The sequence below is a fragment of the Trichomonas vaginalis genome, chromosome III, assembly GCF_026262505.1.
Source record: "Trichomonas vaginalis G3 chromosome III, whole genome shotgun sequence".
NCBI lineage: Eukaryota > Parabasalia > Trichomonadida > Trichomonadidae > Trichomonas > Trichomonas vaginalis.
Genome location: NC_067205.1, coordinates 26,785,308 through 26,797,394, shown reverse-complemented (window position 1 = coordinate 26,797,394; position 12,087 = coordinate 26,785,308). Strand labels below are relative to the sequence as shown.

At 32.4% G+C, this 12,087-nt stretch overlaps 4 protein-coding genes across 4 annotated transcripts, besides 1 other annotated feature; 3 read left to right on the top strand and 1 right to left on the bottom strand.

Moving 5' to 3' along the window:
• Nucleotides 1-331: 331 nt before the first annotated feature.
• On the top strand, nucleotides 332-1,036 carry TVAGG3_0770640 (HNH endonuclease family; the record flags this gene model as incomplete). The annotated part of the gene is made up of 1 exon (XM_051245958.1): nucleotides 332-1,036. One exon carries the CDS (start codon nucleotides 332-334, stop codon nucleotides 1,034-1,036), a length of 705 nt encoding a protein of 234 aa, XP_051092545.1.
• Nucleotides 1,037-7,305: 6,269 nt separating this feature from the next.
• Nucleotides 7,306-8,010, bottom strand: TVAGG3_0770630 (His-Me finger endonucleases family; the record flags this gene model as incomplete). The annotated part of the gene is made up of 1 exon (XM_051245957.1): nucleotides 7,306-8,010. The coding sequence occupies one exon, from the start codon at nucleotides 8,008-8,010 to the stop codon at nucleotides 7,306-7,308; it is 705 nt and encodes a 234-aa protein (XP_051092544.1).
• Nucleotides 8,011-8,632: 622 nt separating this feature from the next.
• Nucleotides 8,633-10,150: a mobile genetic element.
• Nucleotides 10,151-10,186: 36 nt separating this feature from the next.
• Nucleotides 10,187-10,636, top strand: TVAGG3_0770610 (uncharacterized protein; the record flags this gene model as incomplete). The annotated part of the gene is made up of 1 exon (XM_051245956.1): nucleotides 10,187-10,636. The coding sequence occupies one exon, from the start codon at nucleotides 10,187-10,189 to the stop codon at nucleotides 10,634-10,636; it is 450 nt and encodes a 149-aa protein (XP_051092543.1).
• A 602-nt stretch (nucleotides 10,637-11,238) lies between these two features.
• TVAGG3_0770600 (uncharacterized protein) lies at nucleotides 11,239-11,517 on the top strand (the record flags this gene model as incomplete). The annotated part of the gene is made up of 1 exon (XM_001584067.1): nucleotides 11,239-11,517. The coding sequence occupies one exon, from the start codon at nucleotides 11,239-11,241 to the stop codon at nucleotides 11,515-11,517; it is 279 nt and encodes a 92-aa protein (XP_001584117.1).
• Nucleotides 11,518-12,087: the final 570 nt, after the last annotated feature.

Here is a 12,087-nt window from a genome sequence, read left to right as displayed (position 1 = left end):
TACAACAAGACCTTTGTCATCTATGACGTACTTACCGAAAACATTGCTTATATTCTTTAACCATGAAATAACATCCTCATTCATGCTGTCAAACATGAAGTAAGGTCTTACATACTCTTCACTTATAAGATACTCCACAAAGTACTTGTTAAGCTCTATGTCCTCGTGAGCGATTTCATTAGGTTTGATATTAGTTCCTTTTGTCATTGCTGTCATGTACTTCACTCTCATAGTTCCTTTCAATAGCGTAAAAATACTTCATTGTTTCATAACTGCTCTAAATTCTGTTCAAAATTCGTACAACATAACTTTTTAACATTAGTGAAAGAACATGAGCGAAACAACAACATCTAACATTACAGAAGAAGTCAATGACAATGCCGATGAAAACATTACAGAAGGAGCTAGTGAAAATATTGACGAGTTCAGTGAGGAAGAAGATATTGAGGACGTCAATGAGAACGTTAGTGGGGAACAAACTCAATGGGAAACATTGAGAAATCATGAAGATTATGAGATTTGTACGACATATCCTTTTACTATTCGTCGAAAGAAAGACAAACATATTATGAGTGAATGCTTAAATAATTATGGTTATATTGTGCTTAGTTTAAACAACAAAATGTACTTAAAGCATAGAATTATTGCAGAACAGTGGATTGAAAATCCAAACAATTTGAAAGAAATAGACCATATAAATCATGATAGAACGGACAACAGAATCTCAAACCTTCGTTGGTGTTCTAGATCTGAAAACAATAGAAATAAAAGCAAGTATGGCGATATAGTTTATGAGTTCGTTGATGAAATATCTGACGAAGCTGTTGAAATAACAGATTATGGTAAGCATTCGTTTGAGTTCTACTACTATGTTGAGAATGAGGACGCATTCTATTATTATACAGGTCCTAACTATCGAAAACTTCATATAAACTTTACAAAAACAGGTGCTGCTTATGTTTGTATGATAGATACAGAAAACAAGAGTGTAATTTTATTCATAAACAAATTCAAACGCTTGTACGGCTTCATGTAGGACAAACATTATTTTTCAACACTAACGCCAACACGTAGGACAAACATTCATGACTAACATTACTGTATAACATAAATGTTTTGTCATGATTTCATCGTATGTTTTGTCATGATTTCATCGTAAATGTTTTGTCATGACTTCATCGTAAATGTTTTGTCAAGACTTTTTCATCGTAATGAGCGTAAATGATCCAAAAATATATTTTAGGTGAAGAGGTGAGATCTCACCTCTTTTCTCACCTCTTTTCTCACCTCATGAACTTTCATGACTTCTTCATCGTACATGTTTTGTCATGACTTCATCGTACATGTTTTGTCATAGATTTCATCGTAAATGTTTTGTCATGATTTAATCGTACATGTTTTGTCAAGACTTCTTCGTATATGTTTTGTCATGATTTAATCGTATATGTTTTGTCATGATTTCATCGTATATGTTTTGTCATGATTTCTTCGTTTATGTTTTGTCAAAACTTATTCGTATATGTTTTGTCATGATTTCATCGTATATGTTTTGTCATGACTTCTTCATCGTATATGTTTTGTCATGATTTCATCGTACATGTTTTGTCATGATTTCATCGTACATGTTTTGTCATGACTTCTTCATCGTAAATGTTTTGTCATGATTTCATCGTAAATGTTTTGTCATGATTTAATCGTATATGTTTTGTCATGATTTAATCGTAAATGTTTTGTCAAGACTTCTTCGTATATGTTTTGTCATGATTTCATCGTAATGAACGTAAATGTTTTGTGAAGAATATAACAACCGTCTGAATTCAGGCGGTTGCTTTTTATACAAAATTCACGCAGGAAAATTCTTGAGTTTTGGTTGAAAGAATACGGTCGAGCCAAAAGTGGCTCAACCTCAAAACAAACATTTTATGATCTTACTAAGGCGTTATGAATGAATTCAAAGGTATTTGCATACATCCTGACCTCGTTCATTTTGTTGTTGAATTCAGCAAAAATAATGTTTACGTTAATGTTTTCACTGTTACCATGTTACCATGTTACCATGTGCTACCAGGTTAATTAACTTCTCTTAAAATTACTGACAACATGACATTTAGACAACAGTCCAGGAAATAAACTTCATCGTAAATGTTTTGTCATGACTTCTTCGTATATGTTTTGTCAAAACTTCTTCGTATATGTTTTGTCATGATTTCATCGTAATGAACGTATATGTTTTGTCAAACATGAACGTAAATGTTTTGTCATGACTTCATCGTAAATGTTTTGTCATGACTTCATCGTAAATGTTTTGTCATGACTTCATCGTAAATGTTTTGTCAAGACTTCATCGTAAATGTTTTGTCATGACTTCATCGTAAATGTTTTGTCAAGACTTCATCGTAAATGTTTTGTCATGACTTCATCGTAAATGTTTTGTCAAACATGAACGTATATGTTTTGTCAAGATTTCTTCGTAAATGTTTTGTCAAACATGAACGTATATGTTTTGTCAAGATTTCTTCGTAAATGTTTTGTCAAACATGAACGTATATGTTTTGTCAAGATTTCTTCGTATATGTTTTGTTATGACTTCTTCATCGTAACGAGTGTAAATGATTTCATATGATTGTTTCCCTCGAAAAACCGAGAGAAGAGATTCCATATGAAAATCGCAAGAATTTGGCTCCTGGTTTGAAATATTATTATGTTCATAGATTTCATCGTAACGAGTGTAAATGATTTCATATGATTGTTTCCCTCGAAAAACCGAGAGAAGAGATTCCATATGAAAATCGCAAGAATTTGGCTCCTAGTTTGAAATATTATTATGTTCATAGATTTCATCGTACATGTTTTGTCAAACATGAACGTATATGTTTTGTCAAACTTCATCGTAAATGATTTGTCATGACTTCATCGTATATGCTTTGTCATGATGATTTCATCGAAACTAAACGTATATGATTTGTCATGATTTTATCGTAAATGATTTGTCATGATTTCTTCATCGTAAATGTTTTGTCGAAACTTCATCGTATATGCTTTGTCATGATTTCTTCATTGTATATGTTTTGTCATGATTTCTTCGTAAATGATTTGTCATGATTTCTTCATCGTAAATGATTTGTCATGACTTCTTCATCGTCAATGTTTTGTCGAAACTTCATCGTATATGCTTTGTCATGATTTCTTCATTGTATATGTTTTGTCATGATTTCTTCGTAAATGATTTGTCATGATTTCTTCGTAAATGATTTGTCATGACTTCTTCATCGTAAATGTTTTGTCATGACTTCTTCATTGTATATGTTTTGTCAAAACTTCATCGTATATGCTTTGTCAAACATGAGCGTATATGTTTTGTCATGATTTCTTCGTACATGTTTTGTCATGACTTCTTCATCGTATATGCTTTGTCATGATTTCATCGTATATGTTTTGTCGAAACTTCTTCATTGTAATGAGTGTAAATGTTTTGTCATGATTTCATCGTATATGTTTTGTCATGACTTCTTCATTGTATATGTTTTGTCATGATTTCTTCGTACATGTTTTGTCATGACTTCTTCATCGTATATGTTTTGTCATGATTTCATCGTCAATGTTTTGTCATGATTTCTTCATCGTAATGAACGTATATGCTTTGTCATGATTTCATCGTATATGTTTTGTCGAAACTTCTTCATTGTATATGTTTTGTCATGATTTCTTCGTACATGTTTTGTCATGACTTCTTCATCGTAATGAGCGTAAATGTTTTGTCATGATTTCTTCATCGTATATGTTTTGTCAAGACTTCTTCGTATATGTTTTGTCATGACTTCATCGTATATGTTTTGTCATGATTTCTTCGTAAATGTTTTGTCATGACTTCTTCATCGTAATGAGCGTAAATGATCCAAAAATAATGTTTATGTTAGAATGTTAGATCTAACACCTTTTCTAACATGTTTTCTAACATGGAGGATTTCATTAGATATAAATATTCTTCCCTAAACATTATTTTAGTTAAAGTCCATCAAATATTTTTAGGATACTTTCAACAAATAATGTTTATATCAGATGAAACAGTAAAGTATTATATCTATTAAATCGTCTATGATGTAAATTGTGTATAGAATGAAATGAAGGAAGAATGTTTATATCAGATGAAACAGTAAAGTATTATATCTATTAAATCGTCTATGATGTAAATTGTGTATAGAATGAAATGAAGGAAGAATGTTTATATCAGATGAAACAGTAAAGTATTATATCTATTAAATCGTCTATGATGTAAATTGTGTATAGAATGAAATGAAGGAAGAATGTTTATATCAGATGAAACAGTAAAGTATTATATCTATTAAATCGTCTATGATGTAAATTGTGTATAGAATGAAATGAAGGAAGAATATTTATATCTAATGAAATCCTCCATGTTAGAAAACATGTTAGAAAAGGTGTTAGATCTAACATTCTAACATAAACATTATTTTTGGATCATTTACGCTCATTACGATGAAGAAGTCATGACAAAACATTTACGAAGAAATCATGACAAAACATATACGATGAAGTCATGACAAAACATATACGAAGAAGTCTTGACAAAACATATACGATGAAGAAATCATGACAAAACATTTACGCTCATTACGATGAAGAAGTCATGACAAAACATGTACGAAGAAATCATGACAAAACATATACAATGAAGAAGTTTCGACAAAACATATACGATGAAATCATGACAAAGCATATACGTTCATTACGATGAAGAAATCATGACAAAACATTGACGATGAAATCATGACAAAACATATACGATGAAGAAGTCATGACAAAACATGTACGAAGAAATCATGACAAAACATATACAATGAAGAAGTCATGACAAAACATATACGATGAAATCATGACAAACATTTACACTCATTACAATGAAGAAGTTTCGACAAAACATATACGATGAAATCATGACAAAGCATATACGATGAAGAAGTCATGACAAAACATGTACGAAGAAATCATGACAAAACATATACGCTCATGTTTGACAAAGCATATACGATGAAGTTTTGACAAAACATATACAATGAAGAAGTCATGACAAAACATTTACGATGAAGAAGTCATGACAAATCATTTACGAAGAAATCATGACAAATCATTTACGAAGAAATCATGACAAAACATATACAATGAAGAAATCATGACAAAGCATATACGATGAAGTTTCGACAAAACATTGACGATGAAGAAGTCATGACAAATCATTTACGATGAAGAAATCATGACAAATCATTTACGAAGAAATCATGACAAAACATATACAATGAAGAAATCATGACAAAGCATATACGATGAAGTTTCGACAAAACATTTACGATGAAGAAATCATGACAAATCATTTACGATAAAATCATGACAAATCATATACGTTTAGTTTCGATGAAATCATCATGACAAAGCATATACGATGAAGTCATGACAAATCATTTACGATGAAGTTTGACAAAACATATACGTTCATGTTTGACAAAACATGTACGATGAAATCTATGAACATAATAATATTTCAAACTAGGAGCCAAATTCTTGCGATTTTCATATGGAATCTCTTCTCTCGGTTTTTCGAGGGAAACAATCATATGAAATCATTTACACTCGTTACGATGAAATCTATGAACATAATAATATTTCAAACCAGGAGCCAAATTCTTGCGATTTTCATATGGAATCTCTTCTCTCGGTTTTTCGAGGGAAACAATCATATGAAATCATTTACACTCGTTACGATGAAGAAGTCATAACAAAACATATACGAAGAAATCTTGACAAAACATATACGTTCATGTTTGACAAAACATTTACGAAGAAATCTTGACAAAACATATACGTTCATGTTTGACAAAACATTTACGATGAAGTCTTGACAAAACATATACGTTCATGTTTGACAAAACATTTACGATGAAGTCATGACAAAACATTTACGATGAAGTCTTGACAAAACATTTACGATGAAGTCATGACAAAACATTTACGATGAAGTCTTGACAAAACATTTACGATGAAGTCATGACAAAACATTTACGATGAAGTCATGACAAAACATTTACGATGAAGTCATGACAAAACATTTACGTTCATGTTTGACAAAACATATACGTTCATTACGATGAAATCATGACAAAACATATACGAAGAAGTTTTGACAAAACATATACGAAGAAGTCATGACAAAACATTTACGATGAAGTTTATTTCCTGGACTGTTGTCTAAATGTCATGTTGTCAGTAATTTTAAGAGAAGTTAATTAACCTGGTAGCACATGGTAACATGGTAACATGGTAACAGTGAAAACATTAACGTAAACATTATTTTTGCTGAATTCAACAACAAAATGAACGAGTCAGGATGTATGCAAATACCTTTGAATTCATTCATAACGCCTTAGTAAGATCATAAAATGTTTGTTTTGAGGTTGAGCACTTTTGGCTCGACCGTATTCTTTCAACCAAAACTCAAGAATTTTCCTGCGTGAATTTTGTATAAAAAGCAACCGCCTGAATTCAGACGGTTGTTATATTCTTCACAAAACATTACGTTCATTACGATGAAATCATGACAAAACATATACGAAGAAGTCTTGACAAAACATTTACGATTAAATCATGACAAAACATATACGATTAAATCATGACAAAACATTTACGATGAAATCATGACAAAATTTACGATGAAGAAGTCATGACAAAACATGTACGATGAAATCATGACAAAACATGTACGATGAAATCATGACAAAACATATACGATGAAGAAGTCATGACAAAACATATACGATGAAATCATGACAAAACATATACGAATAAGTTTTGACAAAACATAAACGAAGAAATCATGACAAAACATATACGATGAAATCATGACAAAACATATACGATTAAATCATGACAAAACATATACGAAGAAGTCTTGACAAAACATGTACGATTAAATCATGACAAAACATTTACGATGAAATCTATGACAAAACATGTACGATGAAGTCATGACAAAACATGTACGATGAAGAAGTCATGAAAGTTCATGAGGTGAGAAAAGAGGTGAGAAAAGAGGTGAGATCTCACCTCTTCACCTAAAATATATTTTTGGATCATTTACGCTCATTACGATGAAGTCATGACAAAACATTTACGATGAAATCATGACAAAACATAAACGATGAAATCATGACAAAACATTTATGTTATACAGTAATGTTAGTCATGAATGTTTGTCCTACGTGTTGGCGTTAGTGTTGAAAAATAATGTTTGTCCTACATGAAGCCGTACAAGCGTTTGAATTTGTTTATGAATAAAATTACACTCTTGTTTTCTGTATCTATCATACAAACATAAGCAGCACCTGTTTTTGTAAAGTTTATATGAAGTTTTCGATAGTTAGGACCTGTATAATAATAGAATGCGTCCTCATTCTCAACATAGTAGTAGAACTCAAACGAATGCTTACCATAATCTGTTATTTCAACAGCTTCGTCAGATATTTCATCAACGAACTCATAAACTATATCGCCGTACTTGCTTTTATTTCTATTGTTTTCAGATCTAGAACACCAACGAAGGTTTGAGATTCTGTTGTCCGTTCTATCATGATTTATATGGTCTATTTCTTTCAAATTGTTTGGATTTTCAATCCACTGTTCTGCAATAATTCTATGCTTTAAGTACATTTTGTTGTTTAAACTAAGCACAATATAACCATAATTATTTAAGCATTCACTCATAATATGTTTGTCTTTCTTTCGACGAATAGTAAAAGGATATGTCGTACAAATCTCATAATCTTCATGATTTCTCAATGTTTCCCATTGAGTTTGTTCCCCACTAACGTTCTCATTGACATCTTCAATATCTTCTTCCTCACTGAACTCGTCAATATTTTCACTAGCTCCTTCTGTAATGTTTTCATCGGCATTGTCATTGACTTCTTCTGTAATGTTAGATGTTGTTGTTTCGCTCATGTTCTTTCACTAATGATAAAAAGTTATGTTGTACGAATTTTGAACAGAATTTAGAGCAGTTATGAAACAATGAAGTATTTTTACGCTATTGAAAGGAACTATGAGAGTGAAGTATATGACAGCAATGACAAAAGGAACTAATATCAAACCTAATGAAATCGCTCACGAGGACATAGAGCTTAACAAGTACTTTGTGGAGTATCTTATAAGTGAAGAGTATGTAAGACCTTACTTCATGTTTGACAGCATGAATGAGGATGTTATTTCATGGTTAAAGAATATAAGCAATGTTTTCGGTAAGTACGTCATAGATGACAAAGGTCTTGTTGTATTTTATGAGACAGCAATACGAACACAGGAACTAATGGATATTATGCACTCAACAGCAAAGAAAGGATTTAGTACTATTGGCATGAATGAACATTGCAGGAATGACATATACAACCTATGCTCACGAAAGCCTTACACAAAAGCAATACAAATGATAGAACATAAGTGTCTAAGGTCAGCAAATGAAATCATTACTGTCAGTGGTTATGAAAGAACTGTTAGCAAAGATGAGTGGAAACAGCTATTCATATTAAGGAAGGACGTTGCTGAACTAGTTAAACCTGTTGCACAAACATTGTTTCAGATAAGACCAGCAATGACTAAGAACCCTTTGACCTTAGTCAATGAGACCATAGAGGTTGAAGATAATGACATGAAAGAACTAGGAATGAATGAGAGAAGTTGTGAAGGATGTTTGAGTCAAAACACATGGTTCTTCAGAGCTGTTAAGAAACTTAGTAAAGAACGACAGAAATATTTTATAGAGAAGTATTGCAAAGGATGTGTAAATGAATTGCTTGAAATAGAACTTAGAGACACTTTCACACTAAAGGACTTGAGGAGAAATAAGTACATGAGTGAAGAAGGTATTGACATAGCTAGTGTTATAAATGACTTAAGAAGATGTGTTGTTGTTATTGACGGAGCACGTATGACATATCTAGTGAAAGATTATGATGGAATACGAGACACAACAACACTTGTGTCAGTAGATAGCAAGGAATTCAATAAGCTCATGAAGAGTGTTTATGTAGGACGTATTGAAGAGAAGGATGTGAACGCACTGATGATTTATGAAGCGGGTCAGAACAAGAACTATCTTATGAAGTCAGGCATGAGATTCTTTGACGAAAGAGATGACATTTACAGCTATTTCAGAGGATATGAGTATGAGGTACTGAATGAAGTAGATGAAAGCGTTATTGAAGGATATTTGAAACATGTTCACGATGTCATATGTAATGAGGATGAAGAGCTTTATGAGTATGTTTTGAACTGGTTCGCCTACATCGTTCAAAATCCTTGTGGAAAGACTGGAACAGTACTTTTGTTAACAGGAAAGCAAGGAACTGGTAAGAATGTACTTAGTAATGTTCTATGCGAGCTCATTAGCAAGTACGCCAACAATAATATAACGGCAATAGAGAATGTGGTTGGTAGATTCAATGCTGCTATTGAGAACATGAAGCTCATCGTATGCAATGAACTAAGCTCATGCGATACGTCTAAGGTCATGAACCACGACGCACTAAAGTCAATAGTAACAGAGACTCAGTTGGACTTAAATCAGAAGTGTCAGCCAGTAAGAAAGATAGAGAATGTTTGTAATATCATCATGATATCTAACAACTTCAACTCAGTAAAGATTGACAAAGACGACAGAAGATTTGTTGTCATTGACGTAAGCAGCAGATACAAAGGAAATTACGAATATTTCTCAAATCTCATTGAAAGCTTTAATGAAGAGTTTTATTCAAACTTACTGACGTACTTCATGAAGAAAGATTTAAGTGAATTTGATGTAAGGAAGATACCATTCACCAGGGCTAAACAAGAACTCATCGAAATGAACAAAACACCTTACCAAATGTTTTACGAGGAGTTCTATGAAAAGTTTGTATCCGGATGGAATTGTACAGAGTGCTACAAAGATATAAAGAATTTGCGAAGGAGAATGAATTCTTTGCATGTAGTTCAAATGTATTTGGGCAAGATGAGAGAATTTGTGAAGAGAAGTAGAAAGCGAGACGGTTCTGCAAGAAGTTATATTTACGAAGCAAGTATGATATTAGAAGGTCGTGGAAAGAAAGAAACAGTGAATTATGAGGAAGTACTTGAAAAATTCATGGAGTACATGGGAAGCAATATAACATACAACAAAGACATATACAGTGAGTTTAAGTACTACTGTGAACAGCATGAGATTGAAGTAATGAGTAAAGGAGACTTTGAAACGCTTATGAAAGACAGTAAGGAGGTCGTTCATGAGAACAGTGTTGAAATAGTTCATGAGAACAGTGAGGAGGTCATACATGAATGCAATGATGAAATAGTTCATGATGTCGTTCGTGAAGAAGCCAATGCAACAAAGAATGTTATAAAGGATTTCATAGAACTTAACAAGGAGGAGTTTAAAGAAGGCTATGAAGTGAAAAGATGTGAAGAAGATTTCTTGGCGTATTTGAAGAAAAAGAGACTAAAGCCAATGGCTCAAAATAAGTTTCAATCGATGTTTGAAAAGAAACGTTTGAGCTATGGTGGTGTAAGAAGCACATATTACTTTGTTAAGAAGTGAGGACATTTATTTTTGTTGTTAGTGTTGGAGTTTGTGTTTGTTGTTAGTGTTTGTCATTTGTGCTGAAGTTAGTACTTGATGTTAGTGTTGGAGTATGTGTTTGTTGTTAGTGAGAGAATGAATTAAATCATGAACTTTGCCATGGTCTCTGTCCCTAGTAGTTTTCATTAAGTTCTGGAAATAATGAAAGTCATAAACTTTGCCATGGTCTCTGTCCCTAGTAGTTTTCATTAAGTTCTGGAAATAATGAAAGTCATACTTTCTATCAGATGAAGCATGCAGATGAACATAATGAAAGTTAGTGGGTTTGCCACGAGTTATGAATAAAATATTGGCATATTAGATGAGATAGCTGATGAAACAGATGAAGATAAATTAAATCTTGGACTTTGCCACACTCTGTCCCTAGTTCCTCAAAATCCTTGACAACGTTGCTTAGAAATTTTGGTTCAAAACCTCATCTGATTTTAATCTGTTATGCTACCTGTTAAGTTTCGCGAGATTATAAATGTCATGGAGTTATATAAAAAGGAGGGACAGCTAGGGACACTGGAAGTACTTGTAAGGCTATCTGTTAAGATTGCATGAAATACTAAAAAGTCATGAAATCCATTATCGTTGTGCTAGCTTCACCTTTGATTGAAATGACGACTAAAGTCACTGAAGCAATGAAACAAAAGTTTTTGGTAGAATACATTAAATCAGGAACTATTCCAGAAGGTTTTTACATTCATACTATGAAGGATGGTAGAGTTCAGTTTAGAAAGATAAAGCAACCATTAGATAAAGAAGGTATATTAAGGAAGATTAAACTTCATGAGGACAACATTGCTGAACTTAAGAAGAAGTTAGAAGAGTTGGAGAAAGGAAGAGAGTTATAAAGCAATGAGAACGTTTATGTTATGAGAAATTTTAACATTAGTTTTATTTTTACTGAAAATTTTTATTTGGATGTAATGACGAAAACTATTGAGATAACAAACTACAACAGTCATGAGTTCAAGAATTTGTTCTTCGTTCCTCGTGAAAATACATTCTATCAGATACGAGGGAGAAAGGGTAAAGTTAGTTTGAGCGTTTATGAAGGAATGAAGAATGGAAAGTTTATACAAGCATACGATACAAACGGTAAACGTGTTTCATTAGCTTTGTCAAAACTTACTAACATTCATTTTGACAGTGACTTTGACTCTGACGATTGGAGCGACAGCAGCGATACTGAAGAATATGAACTATTGTGTGAAGCACAGCAATGGGAAGAGTTGCAATACTTTTGTAAGTGAGAACGTTTATTTTTACAGTAGTAAGGTGAAGTGGTTGGCGGCTTTATAAATATTTAAGGTTAAATTAGTGTTGTCGTTTGTGTTGTAAAATATACGTTAACGGTTTTGTAAAGTGTCAAATTCACAAGTATTGCGTACTGAGGAACGCAGTGCCTCAGTACACGAGAC